The sequence below is a fragment of the Symphodus melops genome (assembly GCF_947650265.1).
Source record: "Symphodus melops genome assembly, chromosome: 8".
Taxonomy (NCBI): Eukaryota; Metazoa; Chordata; class Actinopteri; order Labriformes; family Labridae; genus Symphodus; species Symphodus melops.
Window position 1 is genome coordinate 18,229,747 of NC_136698.1, and position 20,575 is coordinate 18,250,321.

Consider the following 20,575-nt stretch of genomic DNA (forward strand, 5'->3'; position numbering starts at 1 on the left):
TGTCTACAAACATCTTAATACCAACAATCAGATCTCAAAACAGGCCCACCTAAAAAACAACAATTGATTTTGAGGACTAAATTGGAAAACCCTGCTTTTAGTGCTGCTTCACCTATTATGTGGAACAGTATTCAAATGAGTTGCATTGTCTTGTATCGCACTGTGTTTTTAAAGAGGTAGCATGCGAACTTCTAAAGAAATTTGATTTCAACTGTTGTCAAATTTTACTTTTTAAACAGGGCTGTACAAATCAGTGTTTTTATTAAGGTTTTTTCTTAAATTATTATTTTAACAGTGTTATATATATTGTTATTGATCTGTCATTTCTTGTATTGCTGCAGGGCAACTCCGGAAAAGAGACTTCGGTCTCAGTGGGTTCTCCCTGCTAAAATAAAGGATAAACAACAAATACAAATAAAGGGGCGTGGCTAATATGATGTCACACATAAAGGTTTGGTATTTAGTTTAGCATGGGGACCTGTCAGTCACAAGTAGACATGTTATTTACTTAGGGAATAAATCAATTGAGGGATAGGAACCCAGGAGTCGCCCCCTGCTGGACATGTTAAAGAACGCAGGTTAAACAGTATTTGTTGGCTGCACTTGAGAAAAGATGCTACTTCTCCTTTAAAGAGGAAGAAAACAAACCATGCCTTTCTAAATGATCCCGGTGAGTCAAACTGTGAGTGCTGAGAGGAAGGGGAAAGACAACATTTGACTGAAATCTTCGAGAGACTGAGTCACTTTAATGATTCATATTCAGCTGCTCTATTCACAGAATTTAATTAAAAGTGTCTCAGTCAGATGTTTGAGACCCTACATGAAAGCAAAATCTTATTTAAACACAGACGAAATGGGCAACCAATCATTTTAAAACTTCTTGTCAAACGTTTCATGTTTAATGATTTCATGCAGTTAATAAATAACAACAGATTTTTAATTTTAGTTTTTACTTTGGAGGATATTTAAAAATAATAATGATAATAATAATAAGATAATATGATCGTATGTATGTATGTATGTATGTATGTATGTATGTATGTATGTATATTCATATATAATGATATATAGAGCCATGTGGCCCATGTTTAAATCACATACTCATCTTTTGTGTGTGTGTGTGTGTGTGTGTGTGTGTGTGTGTGGTTCGCACTATTATAGAGACTTGCTTCTCACACAGGCCTGAATCACACACAAGCACAAGCAGGATTGTGGATATGCATTAATTGAGAGATGTCAGCCCCCACTGGAAGCACCCTGCTGGAGGGGGTTTGGTGCCTTGCTCAAGGACATCTCGGCAGTGCTCTTTCGCAACGGGACTTCAACCGGCAACCCTCCTGTTCCCAACCCACAACTGAGCTACTCCATGTTTATATATAAAGACCTATATAAATAGTAAAAATAAAAATAAATAAAAAATAAAACTAAAAATAAAACTGTGTTTTTAAGGTTTGGTATCGTACTGGTACTTAAAAAAAAAGAAAAAAAAAGAAACACTTTTTCTTAAAACAATACCCTTTTATTTCCAGGGCCAAATTGAACACAATGTTAGCTTAAATCTTTAAAAACAAATTCAAGTAACATGACAATAATAAACAAATATTTACATAATATCAAACAAAACAATAGCCTACTGTATCAAACAATGTAATCTGTAATATAATATTGGAGCTGAACATGAAGCTTATTATCAGGGTTATCTACTCTCCATCTTAAAACTCCATAGTCTTAATGACTCGAACAATAAAACACCCTAAATATTAAAATAGATATAAATATAAAACTGAAAATGAAATACAGTATTGCACACAAGCTTTTGTGACTGGTGTGTTGAGGGCACGTAGCCTACCATCAGTTTTTTCTTGAGGAATATCACCATAGTGATCTTTCTTTACTTGTTGCATGCCCGACACAGGAGAAAACCCTGTCATACAGAGTTGATGTTTTATAAAGCCAGTTCTGCATCAAAACAGACTCGGGTCAATGAGGTAACTTCAGGGTTACCGGGACACAGGGTATTAAGGTGCCAGGTTACATCACCACGGTACCTTATGCTGCACAGCTAACCTGCTCCGAAGTAGATCAACAAATTCAGTTCAGAGAAGGAAGACAGCATTATAAACGTGTTAACCTTATTATAACTTAAAGTCAGCCCGAAGGTGAAACAAAGATGGATCAAATATAATTTGCACATGAAAACCTGCGGATTTGTCAGCAACTGTCCTTCCTGCATTTGTTTCTGCAGCTGTCTTTGGGAGCCTGTTTCATCCCCTTCATGTAATTTGTAAAACATAAGGATGTGCTGACGGCAGACGCAGTTATTCTTGTGATAGGTTATGAAACTAACTCCACCCCCCTTTAACGCCCTCGTGGCTTGATAACTAACTTCATATGACACCATCGACAGCCTGGGTACATTAAAGTGGAGTAGTACAGGTCTTTGATTTAAAGCAGTATCAGGTTCGGATCTGACCTCCCTGCTCCAACTTCCGGGTTCTTTGCACAAACAGACTTTAAACAAACTTCCAGTCAGCATGTCAGCTCTCTTCCGCAGACTGCCTGGGCTATGCGTCTCCTCCAGGCCAGGTCTCAACCTGCGGGGAACACACGGACAGACCTCCGCTCTGATCCCCCGGGACGGAGCAGCACTTCTGACGCGGAACAGTCCCGCACAGACCCGCAGGCTACACACGGAGGCTGCGGCTCCGCTGGAGGTGGATCTAATGCGTTTAGAAGGGGAGGACGACGGTACGAAAACACACACACACACACACACACACACACACACACTGAGTTTGGAGAGACACTCTGATTACCTAAAGTCGTAGAGAGACACATATTGTCAGATTCACACAATAACACACTATTAATACACAACTTTTCAATAGGCCTACAGTAAGTCATAATAACATATTTTATTATTAAAAGGAACATTTGAACGTCCTGTCCATGCACATTGTGAGAGATCCCCGTTCATGTTCTGTAGATTATCTGTGCAGTTTGAGATAAATGATACAGTGAAGAGAAGAGACTGGATGCCTGACTGAAGAAAAATGAAAAAAAAACTACAACAGTGTTAATTAAATGACTACAAACAGCTGATCACTATTCACTTACAGCTATAAAACTAAGGGTTGATCATAAACTGCTCATCACTAACTGATTGATTAAAAACGTTTTGTCTCTTTTAGGGATCTGCGAGGTTCTGATGTGTAGACACAAAGCTAGAAACGCTTTGGGACATGTGTTTGTGTCACAGGTGAGCCAATGCACAGACAGTGTACACACACACACACACACACACACACACACACACACACACACACATTCTGACAGCCTGTGTGTGTCCAGATGAGGGCGCTGGTGTCCTGTCTGTCCTCTGACCCAGCAGCCCGTGTAGTCGTCTTCAGGAGCTCAGTTCCAGGTGTTTTCTGTGCAGGTGAGAGCTCGGTGTGTGTGTGTGTGTTGGTGTTTGTATGTGATGTATGCACAGGTGAGTTTGGTTCTAGGTGTGTGTGTGTGTGTCCTAACAGGGGCAGACCTGAAGGAGCGGTCTCAGATGGATCACACCCAGTCTGATCTCTTTGTTCACAGCCTGAGATCCCTCATGACTCAGATAGGTGAGATACACGCACACACACTCAGACATGTTACAGTGTGTGTGTGTGTGTGTATGTGTTTACATCTATGACCCTCTTTTTCTTTATGCTCCTCCCCCTGCAGCGTTTTTGCCCATGCCCACCATTGCGGCGGTGGACGGTGTTGCTGTGGGCGGGGGGCTGGAGCTGGCTCTAGCCTGTGACCTTCGCACTGCAGGTGAGTGACCTCTCTGTTTGTACAGGGTGGGCTCTTTGTTTGATTCAGAAAGGTCAGTGACCTTGGTGTGTGTGAAGGTGACACTGAGAGAAGATGTTATCTCTTTAATTGATGGAAAATGAATCTATTTTCATTTCTATATAAACTTTAGAACTGCAGTGAAGATCTTTGATTAAGGTGCACAAAGACACAGAAAGCTGCACGTGTGTATCTGTGTTTTTTCAATAATGAACACACACACAGCTGTACATGAGCTGAGCCCCACTTTAATTGGTTACAATCAGCACCTCGTGATTGGCTCATCTATGACGAGATAGGTTGGAAGAAGCGTGTCTGGGGGTCGCTCTGACAGAAGCATCAATCAGTGTAATGACCTTCATCCTCCTCTGTGTTTCTGCCTCAGCCTCCTCAGCTCAGTTGGGTCTGATCGAGACGACTCGTGGTCTGCTGCCGGGGGCAGGTGAGACCAGCTGGTCACACTCACACACCTGCAGAGTACAAAGTGAGGAAGAGGAAAGGTGAAGGAGCTGTGACAGATTAAGAAGAATACATACTTTATTAATATTGTGAGGGGAAATTCAATTCTGCACTCTGTTGTTGAACATGCCTCTTAGACACATAGGCTAAAATACACACACAAACAGAGTCCTACACGCGTGTACTAAATGTCTTGCTCAACAGTGCTCAAGAAGTGAAATAGCACTTCTCCAGCGACTAGGCAGATACTCAGACCTGGTCTGCACTGGCACTTGAACTGTCAACCCTTCACCTGGTTTGTCTTGCAGGGGGCAGTCAGCGTCTACCCAGGACAGTTGGCATCCCTCTGGCCAAAGAGCTCATCTTCACAGGTGGAGAAAGAGATATTACTTAAAAAGCCACTAAAACAGTCCTGAAACATTACTAAAACACGACTGAAATTTTATTGAAACGTTCAAACTCTCAAACATAACCGAAATATTCCCCCCCGCCCACTCCCTCTCTCGGATCAGGAAGGTGTGTTGACGGGATCTCAGCCCTTCAGATGGGTCTCGTGAACAGATCAGTGGATCAGAATCAGACAGGAGATGCTGCCTACAGAGAAGCTCTGAGCCTGGCCAGAGAGATCCTCCCTCAGGTCATTCAGACAAACACAAATACTCGCTCACACAAAGCTTCAGGTTCCAAAGATCGAGTCAAGTTCATGAAACACACCAACAAAGCCCTAGACTGTATAACACATATACATACGTAGTCTCACTGATGCCACCCACTGGTCTCTGAAGAGACGGTATGAAGCCCCATGTGAGTTTTGTTTCTCTCTCCAGGCCCCTCTGGCAGTGAGACTGGCTAAAGAGGCTATAAACAGAGGGATGGAGGTATGTTGTGAATCACCTGCACTTCTAGTTTCTGTTTCTCAGTCATGTGACCATCTCTGTGTCCAACAGGTGAACATGAGTTCAGCCATGGCCATCGAGAGGTTGTGTTACGCTCAGGTGAGACTGCACAACTTGAAAGTAATGTTGGAAATAAGTTCCTGTGTGGGCCACTGGCTGCCATTAGCATAACCCCACCCGCTACAGCTAAATATACTAAATGTTTGCAGCGTTGTTAGCTCACTCTAGGACTATCACAACAGTATTGCATACTTCACTCAGTGGTGTAAGGAAAACCATCTCAATCTTAAAGTCCGTATGACAAAATAATTCATAAGTCCCACGTCACCTCAGGGCCCCCTTCTTATTAATACCCGAACAATGGAAAAAGATGACACTTTTAAATACCTTGGGTGTCAAATCATTAACATCCACAAAAAGAGCACTCCAAGACCATCTGCAAACTCAAAGGAATTTATGTTGCCTCCACCTCCTCCTGTAGCATGTCAGAGCAGGGTCCAGCCCACCCTGCTGTGTATTTCCACCTGCTGCTTCAACATGTTGTCTGTTAAAAACAAGGCCAAACTCGTACGCACCACAACCACAGCTGCCAGAATAATTGGTCTCCCCACACTGACCTAACATGACTCAACAGCAGAGCCATCACGAGCATCGCAACCTCAACAGAACAGGACATCCCACACCCACGCGCCCCTCTTCCTTCAGGATGAAGGAACGGAGAATCGAAGCCTGATGTATAGCAACGAAAGGCCCTGCCAAACAGGCCAGAGTGGGATCCCTCTATTGTTGTTGAACTCTGTTTGTTGTAAAATCTGTGTTTTGTGTATGTTTACATTTCCTAGGTGATCCCAACGCGGGACAGACAGGAGGGGATGGCTGCTTTCATAGAGAAGAGAACCCCACGATACACTGGAGAGTGAGCACACACACAAACACACACAGTGCTCACATTATTATGGGCACATGTTAAAGGCCAGAGTTTTTGGGAGGAAGTGTCAATGATCAATCAGCTGTGAAGTCTTCTTTTATGATCGACAGCCTGAAAGTTTTTAAGACTGTTTTATGTAAGTGGAGAGCCAAAGGCACATTTCCACCTCTCGAGGATCATAAAGATTTGATTCTATGACTGTGCACACTACATCTGATGCTTGTAATAAAAGTCTGCACACACGTCTTCTCCACTTTATCAGAATGTACATTCTTTATTTCAGGACTTTTACCACACTGCGCATACAATAACACACACACAGCCTGAAGTAACTGGCTTTCATTATTATCATCATCATCATCATCATCTTCATCCTCACCAGCATGACAAGGGGGCTCTACATGATCCATCCTATGAAACCATCTGAAGTGTTTACCTGTGATGACATCAGAGCTGCTGATCATCTTTGAAGTTCATGTTGAGCCACTAACAGACATGTTAGAGACAGAGTATTGAACTTCAACTTCAATGACAAACACGGTAACAACCGTCTTAACCCCATAAGATATGTTTGCAAAAATGTCCTTCAGGAATTGAATGCAAGAGAAATTTAGACTGCGGCTGATTTCTTGCAGGTTTTTGATGGATTAATTCCTCACCTGTTGTATTTAGAGATGGGTTAAAAAGACAGATTGTATCATTTTTAAAGAGGTGCTATCAAAAGTATCTAAGTAGCAAACATTTTGACAACCTCAGTCTGATGTTCGGTCACACAGAATATAGGGGTGTAGTAAACCCAGACTAGCTCACTAAACCATAGCTGATATTTTAACAAAGAATGTATCCTCGGTGTTTCTGATATAGGTATTGCTCATCAAGTACACCCTGCCCTCCTCTGTTCTTTATCAGAAACAATAGATATTTACATGCATCCTACACAAACACATTATTCACTTTATGTACAGATGACACGCATTCTTTAACATGCAGCTACCTACACACGCACACACTGCTGCCTGTATATAAGATTTAACACATCTGACAAGCACACAATGACTCAGTAATAAAGTACATCCATAATGATGAAGACCTCAGCATCATCTAGGTCTCTATTCAGAGGACATTTACATTTAACCATACATGGTTTTTCCCCCCCCCATGACTTAGTTTCATTCTTAAAGACAGCTTCTCATCCCAACAAACAGCTGTGTGTGTCTCAGCAGCTCTGTGCGAGTTCAGTCGTCTCGTTTGAACATATTTTCTAATTCAGGACGGAGTTCACGCTCTACTAACATTTGAGGTGTTGCACCATCTGAGAGAGCAAGTAAATCTTACATGAAGCTCAGGTGGTGTGATGTCCGCAGCAAAACCCGGTTGTCACGGTGATGGTTTAGAAAAGTAGCAGAAGGTTTGACTGGCTGTTTGGTGTCCGCAGTGTGTTCTCGGTGATAGATTACATCCCTCAGAAATGTTTTTACGTCTTCAGTTTTCCATGAGCTCGTCCAGTAACAGAGGACTGTTCAATGAGCCTTTGTTGTAATTTAAGATTTTAACACCAGATGTCACTGTTGTCATTTCACACTTTAGTTGTCGCCTCATCATAATGCTTTGTCACATTTGACTTTGTGGATTATCTTCAGTTATCTCTGCAGAGGCCTTCATGATTTTGATCCGTTAGTTTGTTCAGAGACAGTTATACACGAGAGGAAACACTGGAACAAACGCTGCAATAAGAAAAATGCTGCTCACTGATTGGTCACATTAAATTCAAACATTCATTTCTGACATTATGTTTTGATTAGTTTGGACATTACGCTGTACCTGATGTCTCTGGGATAACCAACTTTAGTTACAACCTAACTAGTTTACACGTTTAGTGAGCACTTTGCATAACTCGCACACAGCTGCTGACACAGGAAGCTGCTGATTAAAGTGGAAGGGGCTACACACACAGTTTGTTTATATCTCATCAGCTGATCCTCATCATCACTGTGCCAAAACCAACAGGTAAAAACTTAATGACCCAAAGTTCTTCTGATCATATCAGTTCAGACACACTTTTTGTTTTGTAACCACAGAGAAATAAATAATGTCTGTGTGTGTGTGTGTGCGTGTGTGTGCGTGTGTGTGTAAAGAATCACACAGTCTGTCTCCTTTCAGAGATTCTTGATAAAGTGTGTATGTGCGTGACGAACACACACGCGAGTCCTGCGTTCGTCCTTCGCCGACAGACAGCGTGATGAGTCTGATGCAACAGATGTGATGTCACTGGGGCGACGGCAGGTGGCGGCTGCAGTGTGCGTGTGTGTGCTGGCCGGTGCGTGCTTGGTGGCGCTGCAGACTCTCCAGGATGCTCCCCGCCAGCAGACGGACGTCTTTGTGTGTCTGTGGGTGTGTGTGAACCAACTCCAGCTGCTGCAGACCTCCCTCCTCCAGCAACATGCTGCAGTACCTCGTGGCTGTGCACACAAGAATGCACAGTCAAAAAACACAAACACACAAGGAAGCAATCCCAGGTCTGTAAGGGGGAGGGACGGCAAACTGGAATTAATAAAATCATGAAATAAACGACTGCTCTGTGTGCGCATGTATGTGTGTTCACCGTTCTTGCTGCAGACATGCTGCATGGCCCAGGCCGCCCACAGCTGAACTCCAGGGGTGTGAAAACACTCGAGCAGGGGAAAGAAAGGGTTAAAGGACCTGCACAACAACAACAACCACAGGTTAGACTGAAGGTCACATGATCATTTCACTTACTCTGACATTACTGTTTGTTTAGTTCAGAGGATTCTCTCACCTGTACGCCACCATCTCACACTCAGGGGGGGGCCACTTTGTGATGACAGCGTGCTGAGGGGACACACACACACACACAACACACACACACACACACACACACACACACACACACACACACACACACACACACACACACACACACACACACACACACACACACACACACACACACACACACACACACACACACACACACACACACACACACACACACACACACACACACACACACACACACACACACACACACACACACACACACACACACTTGATTGAAATATTTTCTGCACCTTTCTATGATGATCTGGTCCTTTTCTTGTTGCTTTTGAACAAGTGAATGATTTGATTAATTCACAAACAAACGATATTAACCAGCTGCAGCTCTGGTAACCTGGGAACACCTGAGGTACATATTAAAAGCTGGAAAACTCACTACCATCCCATAATGTTCTGATGCTATTAAAACCAGCACTAACATCCTATACTGTTCCTATGCCATGGAAACCATCACTACTTCCTAAATATACCATCTCACTGAGCTCCTGAACCAATCAGACTCCAAAATCACTTAGACTGTTGACGTTGTCATTCCTACCAGCTGCTCGAGCAGAGACGCTCTTAGCTCGGGGCTCAGTGTCCAGGTGTCCTTTCCTCGAGACGTCAAGTGAGCCAGGATCCCCGCCGCAAAGTAGCTCACCTCAACCTCCGGACTGTGTAGGAGGGAGCTGATGTGATCTAAGAAACTCTGCACCATCAGCTCCACGTGCAGCTCCCCCACCTCCGCTATATTGTTCTAAGCACACACACACAAACACAGAGTAGGAGAAACCTTTAGACACAGTGGGAATCAGTCAGATCTTAATCTGAAATGCAAGAAAAGATCAACTGACCAGCAGGCCCAGAACCTTCTGCTGGATCGAGGACTCACTGGGGAAAGACTGCAGGGGAGAGAGAGAGAGAGAGTAGGAACATCTCTGTCTGCATGCAGGGTGTGGGTGTGTGTGTGTGTGTGTGTGTGTGTGTGTGTGTGTGTGTGTGTGTGTGTGTGTGTCTGTGTGTACCTCTAAGACTTTGATAAATAGGTCCAGGCCCTGGTTCTCGATGAAGTGTCTGCAGGTTGTCGGCGACTCGTCAGTCAGGTTCCAGAGCGCGCTCAGAGTGAACTTTAGCGTGGCGTCCACCACACCCTGAGTCGCCTTCTGATGAACGATCTGCAGAAGTTGCTGAAGGAGAGAGGTTTTAGTCTAAATGTTAAATTCAAAATATTTTTTTGTAAATGTTCTACTGGAAATATTTTCTATTGAGGAACAGGGTCTCGTCACCTTGACAATGAACAGCTCTGCTCCCAGCTGAGCCGTCTGCTCTGTGGACAACTGGAGAATAAAGAGTTAAAAGAGGTCCAACAGAGGTGTAATAGCACACAGTGTATAAACGTTAAACTGATATATACCTTTGCAGCCAGTATGGAGATGATGGCCACGGCCATCCTCTGCATGTTCTGGTCTTCGTGGTTGCAGAGCCACTGCATCACCAGTTTGGCTGCTTCAAACCTGAGACACCACAAGAGAACACACACCTCGACCTGAACTCGTGATTTTGATCTGTAGTTTTACATGATTCCTCCTCGGATCAGCACACGAACACTTGTTTTTGTGTGGCTCTTTAACATTATAAAAGGTTCGTCATGTTTAAATCAAACGTATTTAACAGCATTAAAAGGAAGATGCATCACCTGTTGAAGGGTACCTCCTGTAAGATACGGTCACTGCACAGAGACAGCAGACAGTTCTTCTGCAGCTGCACACACAAACACACACTTTGAAAATGATACCAGAAATCTTTTTTTTTTTAACAATACTGATGCCACAAAAACAAAAATATAAGTCATAGGCACCCATTGGCTGGTAATTGAGTGTTCTCAGTGACAAACATTGCAGACAAACTCCTGCACTCTGGCTTAATAACTGCACAGAAAGGTTGACAGTGTTTGTAAAAGAGGAGGGAGCTGGAAGACAATGCTCTCTCTCTCTCTTGGTTTCAATATGATTGAAGTAGAAACATTCTTGCTTTTTGATACTATGGAACATTAAAAAGGTGTGCAGGTACCTGCTGGTGGTTGGGGAACGTCCTCATGGCCTCCAGCAGCAGCTGAGTGACCGAGCTCAGCAGTCTGACCGGCATTCCTGCAGCCAGGTCCTGCTTTGTCAGGTTAAACACACACGCACTTGCTGCCAGCTGCACATTCAGCGTGGCCGGATGATTCTTCATCCCCAGCACCACCAGCTGCAGAGAGAGGAGAGGAGGGCGGGTTTATGCTTCTATATTTATATATGTATTTATGATGAGACACAGGAGGGCTTCGTGTTCAGCTCAGAGGAGGAGCTGTGTCTCACGTCACTGATTTAATGATGTCACTGTTCATAAAGGGATTAAACCTCAGACCATGATGATGTCTCGGTGCGGCTCAAAGGAATTCTCACCTTGAGGATGTCGGCTCGCGGAGTCTCCATGACGTGCGTCATGCTGAACAGGTGAAACAGAGCTTCTCTTACGAATCCTTCTCTCTCACTGTATCGACGCAGGGCCTCACAGATCTGTGTCTCATTGGCTTCTCCCGTTACCTGTTCACACACACGCACACACACACACAGCTCTGTTACTGCAGCTCACCTGAGCTCCTGCACAGCTATCAGGTTAGATCACAACAAACCTTGAGGTTTCCCTCTCCAGACAGAACATCGGAAAATCCAGCGTCTGTGGCCAAAAGACCCACAAAGCTCATCCCTGGTCTGTCCTCAACGAACGCTCTGACTGCTGCATCCGTCACCTGCACGTGTCAACACAGGTGAGAGAGGATGACAAGGCTGTTACAGCAACACACAGCCAGCTCACACATACACACTACACACCTGTTTCCTCCCCGACACGTCCAGAGACACGAGCGCCGGCAGAATCCCCGGCTGACTGAGCAGCTGACGAGCCACGTCAGAGGTGAACTGTTTATCATCACTGATGTCCAGGTGCTGCGCACACACACACACACACACACACACACACACACACACACACGATTTGTCGTGATTGGAACTGAACAGTTTTCTATCCCCGTCTACATAACTATTACAACATCATAACACATTTACACAAACATGTCAACACAGCGCAGCCTTAGACTGCTCGTCCCTGTAAACAAACATGTAAACAATCATTAACAGATGTATAGAATCATGTTAATCCTCAGACCTGCAGCGCGTCCAGCTGCCCGATGACACCCAGCAGCTGAGCCGTGCTCATCTCCAGCCTCTTGAGCTGGTGCAGGGTGAGCGAGCGCAGACGCTCCTTCAGACCCAGCAGGGGGCTCAGGTTGGTGACCGACGTGTTGGACAGGTCTAGACTCTCCAGACGGGGCAGAGAACACACGTCCACCAGTCCCGAGTCGTAGAAGTCCACGTTAGCCAGAGAGAGCGAGCGTAAGCCATGCAGGGAGCTGAACCGGTGTCTGATTGGCTCCTCCAGAGACGACATGGTGAGACCTGTGAGGACGAGTCTCTGCAGGGACTCCTGCAGGTCAACGGGAGATCAGCGGGGTCAATAAACAGGACAGAGAGGAGATGTTTACAGGCTCCTGACCAGAGTTGTCTCCATAACAGAATTTTGAACATCTGAACATACAATTCTTTTTTTTTTTTTAAAGATTTATTTTCTGGCTTTTATGCCTTTTATTTGGAGAGAGGGAGAGAAGGTGGATAGCGTTGGAAATCGGGGAGAGAGAGGGGTTTGACATGCGGGAAATGGGCCACAGGCTGGAGTCGAACCCAGGCCACCCGTGTTAGGACTGTAGCCTCTATACATGGTGACACATGCTGCCAATGCGCTATCGGCGCCCCCTGAACATACGATTCTTTTAGAAATAATAAAAATCTATATTGGTTAATTCCCCGTTTTAATGTCTAAAATGTAAAAAAACAACAACAACAAAACATTGGCAACTTTTCCGTGTAGAAAAGTTCCCAATATTTTTTTCCAATAAAACAGTTTGTCTGCATTTTCTGATTGAATAAGATATTGTATCTTTTTAAAAGATGTGGTATGTAAAAAAGTCTCAGAGTGTCAGTGAAGTTGACGACCATCTCCTGAAGGTTTGATTGTACCTGGCAGTACTTGTTGGTGGCCAGGCCCTGCAGGATGTCGGGGATGGTGAGGTCTGCGTTGACTCTGGCGGCGTCCAACTCCAGCAGTCGGTGAGGACACAGAGCTTTCTGGAAGGCCTCTGCAGAGATACGAGCCGTCCGCACACATGCTCGTCTCAGGCGCAGGTACTCGCAGGTACGAAACACACCAACGGTGCTGTCGTTGAGCAGACCTAGGAGACACGGTCCTGGTTTAGAGTTGTTTCAATAAGACACAGACCTTGGTTAAAGCTTTAATGTGAGATTTGAGTCCACGGCTCTGTTTATACTCTCACCTGTCCTGTGCTCGACACTAATTAATGCACATTATGTTTTACATGAATTGTTCTGTGATGTTGGTTTTATCTTTAAACAGCGTTTCCACCATTCTAAAGAGTTTCCTCTTGGAGTGTTCTTGTTCCTCTGAGAAGATTTCACCTGTTTGACGTCTGATAGCTGATGAAGCAGAGAAACAGTCCACATGTTCACACATTTACATCCTTCTTTGGATTCACTAACAGTCCAAACAGAATATTTATATAGAGTCATTCAATGCCAACCAGTCCAATGCTCCCCACCATCTCAGATTTTGATGAATTTGACAAAATTTCTTAGGCCAACACCAATTTCATTCTTGAAATCCTTGCGAAAATTTAGATGGGTATTGTAATTTGGATATGATACAGTTTGATAAAATTATCCTCAATTTCCAGTTAATTCCCATAAATCCTATGGAAAGTTGCCAATTTGGAATTTTTCCAAATTTTTCCAATTTAATTTCTCATGGAAGGTTTCCAGAAATTTACCGGAAACTTTCCACCCCTTTGCAACCCTAGTTAAAAACCGGGCAGCTGAGTTTTCTGCACCAGCTGGAGTCGATCTATACATTTTTGGTTCAGCACATTAACAAGGCTGTTACAGTAGTCAAGACGTGATGAGATAAAAGCATGTAATACTGTCTCTGTTTTCAAGTATTTCAAAGCTGATAGACACAAGACAGTTTAAGTTGCTGCCACACCATACACCAAGATTTTTTGCAGCAGGTTTGATGTGGTTTGCAAAGGAACCAGCAGATGGCAGTATTTGCTTAATCATGCACTGTGGTCAAAATGACCTCAGTCTTGCTGGAATTTAATTGCAGAAAATCATTTGACATCCAGCAGTTAATCTCAGACAGACAGTTTATGACAGAATTCAGCATATTTGGTCCAGGGTTTTAATGGGCAGGTACAGCTGCATATCGGGGTCGGGGAAGTCTTCAACAGGATGTTGGGATCAATTGTGTTAAAGGCTGCGCTAAGGTCCAAGAGTAGCAGCACTGCGCAGCAACTAAAAGGTCATTTGTTACATTAAGCAGAGCAGTCTGAGAAACTTCCTGAAACCTGATAGATTTTTTTTAATAAAATATGCCAGTATTTTCCAGCACAGCGAGAAATCGTTTTGACACAATCTTTTCTTTTCTAACATCTTGGAAATAAATGACAATTTGGAGATTGTGTAGTTCTGAGGAAGGGAGGGGTGTAGAGCAGGTTTTTTCAGCAGTAGATGTAAACAGGCAGTTTTAGTCATGGACACAACCATTGTAACAAACCTGAACAAGGAGCGCGTAAGAACATTCCTATGTGCCATCTATCAACTTGTACTTTCAATGTGTGAGTATAAGAACAGCTGTGTCCATGCTTACACAAAGAATAAAGGAACATTGAAACTAAAAATAGACCTATCAGGAGTGTTACAGCACACATGAACCAAAATAAACATCTCTGCGTGTTTCCTTCATTAAAAACACTCTGTCTGTAATTTGGTCTCATGAAACTAAATTACAATTTAAAAACCCTTTGAGTATTCAGAAGACTTGAAAAGTACTATACATGCTGCATTTACTATTAAGTTTAAAACAGACAAGTTGCCCAAACAATAAAAAGGGAGTTTTGACAGGCATTTGAAATGTTATACCACAGCTCCTTATGCTGTATTAGAAGATTTAAACCATGTGCTCTGCAGGGAGTGTATTTCAACCCAGCCAGCTGATCTGCTTGATCCAGCTTTTTCTTTTGGGTGAGCATCACAGCTCGTTTAATCCGAGAGGGATTTGTGTTGCAGATGGTGCTAAAAAGTGTTCTGTCAAAGGGTGGAGTTGGGTATTAGTTTATCCTCCAGTTGCAAATGCTAATCGCTTGTGCACTGTAATGCTTTTTACTTTTAATAAACCTCATGTTGGTTGCCATGATGTCCTATTTCTTTGATCTCTATGCCATTGTTCTGTGGCTGTAAACATATTCACATGGCTTTAAAGGGCTGTGTTGTTACCATATTTGGTTTACTGGAGGCATTCTGAATGCAAATGGGCCCGAACGTGCACAAGCCTGCTGGTTAGGAACATGGGGGCTTTATCAACGCTGATTACTTATTGATGTTTGTACGACTGACACACGCATGCTTGATAAATACAGATACGTTTGTACTTTCTTTGTAATTTAGAATCTATATCGACAATAACGACAGTAACAGACTACCACAACACTATCACACATTTTTCACACTGGTGTAAGCATAACTTTCTCAATGCAGACAAAACAAAAGAAATAATAGGCACCCCAACACCCCAGCCCCCCAACCTTATCAACAACGACACAGTTAAAACCGTCGACAGCTTCAGATACCTCGGACTCACACTAGACAATAAACTTACCTTCGACCAGCACACAAAGGAGCCACCAAAGACTGCACGCCATCCAGAAACTCAAAGGACTCTATGTTGCCCCCCATCTCCTCCTCCTGTTGTATCAAAGCATCGTCCAGCCCATCCTGCTCTACTGTTCCTCCTGCTTCCTTAACCTACTCACAGTCAAAAACTGAGCCAAACTCACCCGTGTCACAAACATTGCAGCCAAACTAATCGGTCTCCCCACTCCCACCCTGTCAGAACTCAACTCAAAGGCCATCACACACACAATAGCACTGGACATCACCCACCCTCTCAACTGCCACCTCACCATCATGCCCTCCAGACGCAGGTACAGGTCTCTGTTGTGCAGGAGGGCGCGATATGGCAAAAGCCTGGTGCCTGCAGTCACAGCTGCCCTGAACAAGAGGCCGACACAAAGTCACCCCATTCTCAATATGAAATGTATGTCCTGTTGTCTTCTCTGTCTGTTCCCCTGTCATTCTTTTGTTGGCGTGCAGCCCTTAAAATGTATGGTACTGTATAGTGGAAAAGAATTTCCCCCCGGGGGCAATAAAGCAAAGTCTAAATTTTAAAGCAAAGTCTATTTTTTTTTTTTTTTTTACACACTGTTGATAAATGAGGGCAGACGGTGTTATTTAGTCAGGTAGGATCAGTTACCTCTTTGAAAAAAATCACCTGTTCATATGTCAGGCGCATCATTTATGGACAGGTTCATGTCTTTGCGTAGAAATTAAAATCCTCTCCTCTGCCTTACTCATTGCTCATTGATGAAGAGTAAACTGTGTAAAGGGCTTCAGGTGGTCCTGACTTCAGGTTTACCTTCAGACGCCATCTTAGCGAGCAGCTGGTCCGCCAGCTCCTGAGGGAAGAGCACGGCCTCTCTGAAGCACAGCGATCCATCGGGCCTCTTCACACAAAAGCGGTCCAGATTCTGACTCACATAGGTCAGACACAGGTCTGTCAGAGGTGGGGGGGAGGCCTCGTCTTGGAACATCTAAAATATGAATTCATCTGATTAATAAAGTATACAAACATGTTCAGGATTTCACTTTAAGGATGTTAACACATTGTTCTTTAGCAGCTTGTGTTCAAATACACACATAGCAGGGCAGTCAAACACCAGAAATGTGAACTTTGACATAATGTGTAAAAAAAAATCTAACAATATATCTGTATGATAAAACAATCCTAGACACCCAACGTTGAGTTATTTGTCATAGTTGATGAATACAAATCGCAGACAATTCCTGCACACACTATTAATAGCACAAAGTTTGATAATGTTGTTTGTAAAAGTGGGTTTCATCTTGTGACAAAGCGCATGGTGTCAATATTGTTTGATTTCAATTAGAATCATTTCAAAGTTTTCAAGCCGACAAATAATATGCATATACACAATAATGGAGAAAGAAAGAAATAATTACATGCAACAAATAACATGCAGGTAGACACAGACTGAAGATGATGAAGGTGTTACAGGTAGACACAGACTGAAGATGATGAAGGTGTTACAGGTAGACACAGACTAAAGATGATGAAGGTGTTACAGGTAGACACAGACTGAAGATGATGACGGTGTTACAGGTAGACACAGACTGAAGATGATGACGGTGTTACAGGTAGACACAGACTGAAGATGATGAAGGTGTTACAGGTAGACACAGACTGAAGATGATGACGGTGTTACAGGTAGACACAGACTGGAGATGATGACGGTGTTACAGGTAGACACAGACTGAAGATGATGAAGGTGTTACAGGTAGACACAGACTGAAGATGATGACGGTGTTACAGGTAGACACAGACTGGAGATGATGACGGTGTTACAGGTAGACACAGACTGGAGATGATGACGGTGTTACAGGTAGACACAGACTGAAGATGATGACGGTGTTACAGGTAGACAGACTGAAGCTAACCGTGTTTAGCATCCTGCAGGCCGTCTCTCTCTCTAACCTTTTTTTTAATGTTCTGGACTCTTCTCCTCCACAGGTAAGCCTGTTATCCGGTGACCCGTGTGGTCGGCAGCTCCGCTCACCTGAGTGTCTTGTGCCTGTTTTCTCACCTGTTACACAGCGAACACACTCGTAAACAGCTAACGTTAGGTTGGAGCTAGCTCACTTGTTGTCACCGCTGTGCGACGTCACTGTACGCGCAGAGATGTCGGAGTGCCTTCACTGACGTCATTTTTAAATAAACTTAGGCAGCTGTGAGGGACGGACAGGTGTCTGTCTGCTCTCATCTGTCAGCCCAGTCCGTGATCAGAGACAGTAAACAAAGGTCACAGCACCGGAACTACATTACAGAAGGGGGCGGGTCTACGGAAGCCCACTGAGGACGCTTACGAAAAGAGGACGGTGATCGGTGCAGATTCGGTCAGTGTCCACAGAAATCGGATTAATTAGTGACTATAGCGCTCTTTAGGACGATTCAAGGGTAAAATCATAACCTGTATCCATACTTAGTATAGGTGAAAACTTTAAACCATGGTAGAGTGAAGAATCGATCAAGGTCACAACAGCGGATTTGTGAGGAGCCTCTCAGTGATACTCAGGTGATTTCACATCAATCCTGTAAAGACAGAGCGATGGCCGGTCTTATAAACTTTGAGGACGAGGCGGAGGTGAAGCAGTTTCTGGATAATCTGGGGGTGGAGTACAGCTTCCAGTGTTACAAAGAGAAGGACCCTGAAGGTAACACGGAGTTACTGCTGCACGTGCTCACACCGTCTTACATAGTCATACTTTAACAGGTGAGTGTTTTATGTTTGACTCGTTTCTTATTCCGTTCAGGCTGTCAGAGGCTCGCGGATTACCTGGAAGGTGTGAAGAAGAACTATGAGTCTTCAGCTCAAGTGCTCAAACACAACTGTGACACTCATGGACATGGAGAGAGCTGCTACATGCTGGGAGCGTACCACGTGACAGGCAAAGGTAACACACAGGTGAACTCATTAGCAGTAATAGCAAATGTAGATATCAGTCATTGCTTTTTGAAATGTCAGAATTCCAGGCCAACATATTCACTATGTAATTTCCACTGGAATTAAAAAAAAAATTAAAGATATTAAAGATATCTACAATACATTTTCACTAGTGGAAATGGTCATTGTAGATATCTTTAACTTAATTATAACTAGTCAACTTGTGCCATTCAAAGTCGACATATCCATAATGACATTTTGACATGTTCATTAATTCTTAATTCTTGATGTCAACAACTCTATTTATAGTGACAAAGTTCATGTATGATATATACAATTGTTTCAACTTTACAGATATCCTAAATTAATTCTAGATATCTAACATGCAGTTCTTACTAACCGAAATTACATTATTAATAACTTGACCAGGAATTGTTGCATGTAAAATGTAATTACAGATATGAAGGAAGATTTATGGAGGTTCCCTTTGAAGATGCAGAATGATAAGAAGTTTTGATGACAGGTGATAACGAGTCGGTGATTAAGGGCTACGTTTTTATCTCGGAGTGAGCATGCTGCTTCGACAATCTCTTTTGTCTGCTGCTTGCAGACTGAGGGAATGAAATGCAGGGCAGAATTGAATGCTGGCTGGAACGGTGAGCAAATTGGTGTGTAGACAGAGGGAAAGTGGATGTGAGTGTAGGCGATTCAGTGTATAAACTTGTAGTGAAAACAACAGAGTATCCAGGTTGTCACAATCTGACGATGTGATCACTGTGATTTTATCATGATCTCATGACGTGAGGGGCTTGGCTGAGCTGTATGTTGATCAGACTTCAGAGACATAGATTAAAGCAAGACCATGAAGAGTTTTAAACTCAAACGGGGGCACTTTTTTTCATGAGATTGTAAACTGAACTGAGTGTATTATGAGTTTAAAAAAAAGATATTTTTTTATGCATCTGCAGAGGAGTCACAACCTGACAAAGTGGTGTGTCAAATGCCCATCAGTATTATTAATTAATGTACGTTTCCTCTAAACAGGTGGAGTGAAGGAGTGTCTGAAGTCGGCTTACTCTTGCTTCCTGCATTCCTGCAAAGCTGGAGGAAAGAAGTCCACGGACGCCTGTCATAATGTGGGTCTGTTAGCTCATGATGGAAGAGCAATGGACGGGGAGCCTGACCTCTCTGCTGCCCGAGAGTACTACGAGAAGGCCTGCGACGGAGGTTTCGCGCCCTCCTGTTTTAACCTCAGTGCTCTGTACATCAAGGGGAACTCTAAAGGCCTGAGCCCGGACATGAATCTGGCTCTGCGGTATGCCAACAGGGCCTGTGAGCTGGGACATGTGTGGGGCTGTGCCAACGCCAGCCGCATGTACAAAATGGGAGATGGCACGAACAAGGACGAGAAGAAAGCCGAGGAGCTGAAGAACCGAGCCAGAGAATTGCACGGGTTTGAGAAGGAGAGGCAGCTGAAGTTTGGAGAGTGAACTGAAATAAATTATCATGGATTAGTATTTACATCAGTGTGTGAGTGTTTTATAGAAGAGCGTGTAGACGCAACTAACCCATGAACAAGACAAAGTTGTTGCAAGGGGGCTTCAAAGTCATTACAGACCAATATTTCCTGATGGGAGTTTTAAGTGATTCAAACACTTTGTTAAAAATGTCAACCTTAAAGTACATGTGACATGAAACTATAACAGCTGTCTTTAAAGATCACATGTTGTTCAAAATGTAGATTTCTCTCTGGATTAATAAAGTATTCATCTATGTTAAATACACTTCACCATTGTTTTGTAACACTAATACCTTTCCCCAGCCTGTCTCGAACTCCCCATTTATGTGAAAAGATCATTCTGTCAGTCACTTGTTTTC

The 20,575-nt window shown here is 43.5% G+C and overlaps 3 protein-coding genes across 3 annotated transcripts; 2 read left to right on the forward strand and 1 right to left on the reverse strand.

Annotated features, from left to right (window-relative positions):
* The first annotated feature begins 2,368 nt into the window (after positions 1 to 2,368).
* On the forward strand, positions 2,369 to 6,375 carry echdc2 (enoyl CoA hydratase domain containing 2). The gene is made up of 11 exons (XM_079351400.1): positions 2,369 to 2,748; positions 3,192 to 3,259; positions 3,352 to 3,439; positions 3,534 to 3,620; positions 3,724 to 3,816; positions 4,220 to 4,276; positions 4,602 to 4,664; positions 4,806 to 4,930; positions 5,121 to 5,171; positions 5,241 to 5,288; positions 6,032 to 6,375. Exons 1-11 carry the CDS (start codon positions 2,535 to 2,537, stop codon positions 6,107 to 6,109), a joined length of 972 nt encoding a protein of 323 aa, XP_079207526.1. The 5' UTR covers positions 2,369 to 2,534; the 3' UTR covers positions 6,110 to 6,375.
* On the reverse strand, positions 6,364 to 17,784 carry zyg11 (zyg-11 family member, cell cycle regulator). Its single transcript, XM_079351384.1, has 17 exons — positions 17,694 to 17,784; positions 16,594 to 16,768; positions 13,068 to 13,279; positions 12,160 to 12,477; positions 11,826 to 11,939; positions 11,627 to 11,743; positions 11,397 to 11,537; positions 11,023 to 11,199; positions 10,649 to 10,713; positions 10,367 to 10,466; positions 10,239 to 10,289; positions 9,978 to 10,139; positions 9,807 to 9,854; positions 9,512 to 9,709; positions 8,915 to 8,967; positions 8,720 to 8,817; positions 6,364 to 8,576 (listed from the first exon to the last, which is right to left on the reverse strand). Exons 1-17 carry the CDS (start codon positions 17,703 to 17,705, stop codon positions 8,383 to 8,385), a joined length of 2,235 nt encoding a protein of 744 aa, XP_079207510.1. The 5' UTR covers positions 17,706 to 17,784; the 3' UTR covers positions 6,364 to 8,382.
* coa7 (cytochrome c oxidase assembly factor 7) lies at positions 17,748 to 20,477 on the forward strand. The gene is made up of 3 exons (XM_079351407.1): positions 17,748 to 18,467; positions 18,567 to 18,707; positions 19,742 to 20,477. The coding sequence occupies exons 1-3, from the start codon at positions 18,362 to 18,364 to the stop codon at positions 20,185 to 20,187; spliced, it is 693 nt and encodes a 230-aa protein (XP_079207533.1). The 5' UTR covers positions 17,748 to 18,361; the 3' UTR covers positions 20,188 to 20,477.
* The last annotated feature ends 98 nt before the right edge of the window (positions 20,478 to 20,575 follow it).

Bases quoted from the DNA above. Each gene is read 5' to 3' on its own strand.
- echdc2 (XM_079351400.1), top strand. From the start codon at position 2,535: ATGTCAGCTCTCTTCCGCAGACTGCCTGGGCTATGCGTCTCCTCCAGG. The intron at 2,749-3,191 runs GTACGAAAACAC...TGTCTCTTTTAG, and splicing joins TTTAGAAGGGGAGGACGACG to GGATCTGCGAGGTTCTGATG. The intron at 5,172-5,240 runs GTATGTTGTGAA...TGTGTCCAACAG, and splicing joins CTATAAACAGAGGGATGGAG to GTGAACATGAGTTCAGCCAT.
- zyg11 (XM_079351384.1), bottom strand. The intron at 10,140-10,238 runs GTGACGAGACCC...TCTCTCCTTCAG, and splicing joins CAGAGCTGTTCATTGTCAAG to CAACTTCTGCAGATCGTTCA. The intron at 8,968-9,511 runs GTAGGAATGACA...GTGTCCCCTCAG, and splicing joins CGTCTCTGCTCGAGCAGCTG to CACGCTGTCATCACAAAGTG.
- coa7 (XM_079351407.1), top strand. From the start codon at position 18,362: ATGGCCGGTCTTATAAACTTTGAGGACGAGGCGGAGGTGAAGCAGTTT. The intron at 18,468-18,566 runs GTAACACGGAGT...TATTCCGTTCAG, and splicing joins CAAAGAGAAGGACCCTGAAG to GCTGTCAGAGGCTCGCGGAT. The intron at 18,708-19,741 runs GTAACACACAGG...TCCTCTAAACAG, and splicing joins GTACCACGTGACAGGCAAAG to GTGGAGTGAAGGAGTGTCTG.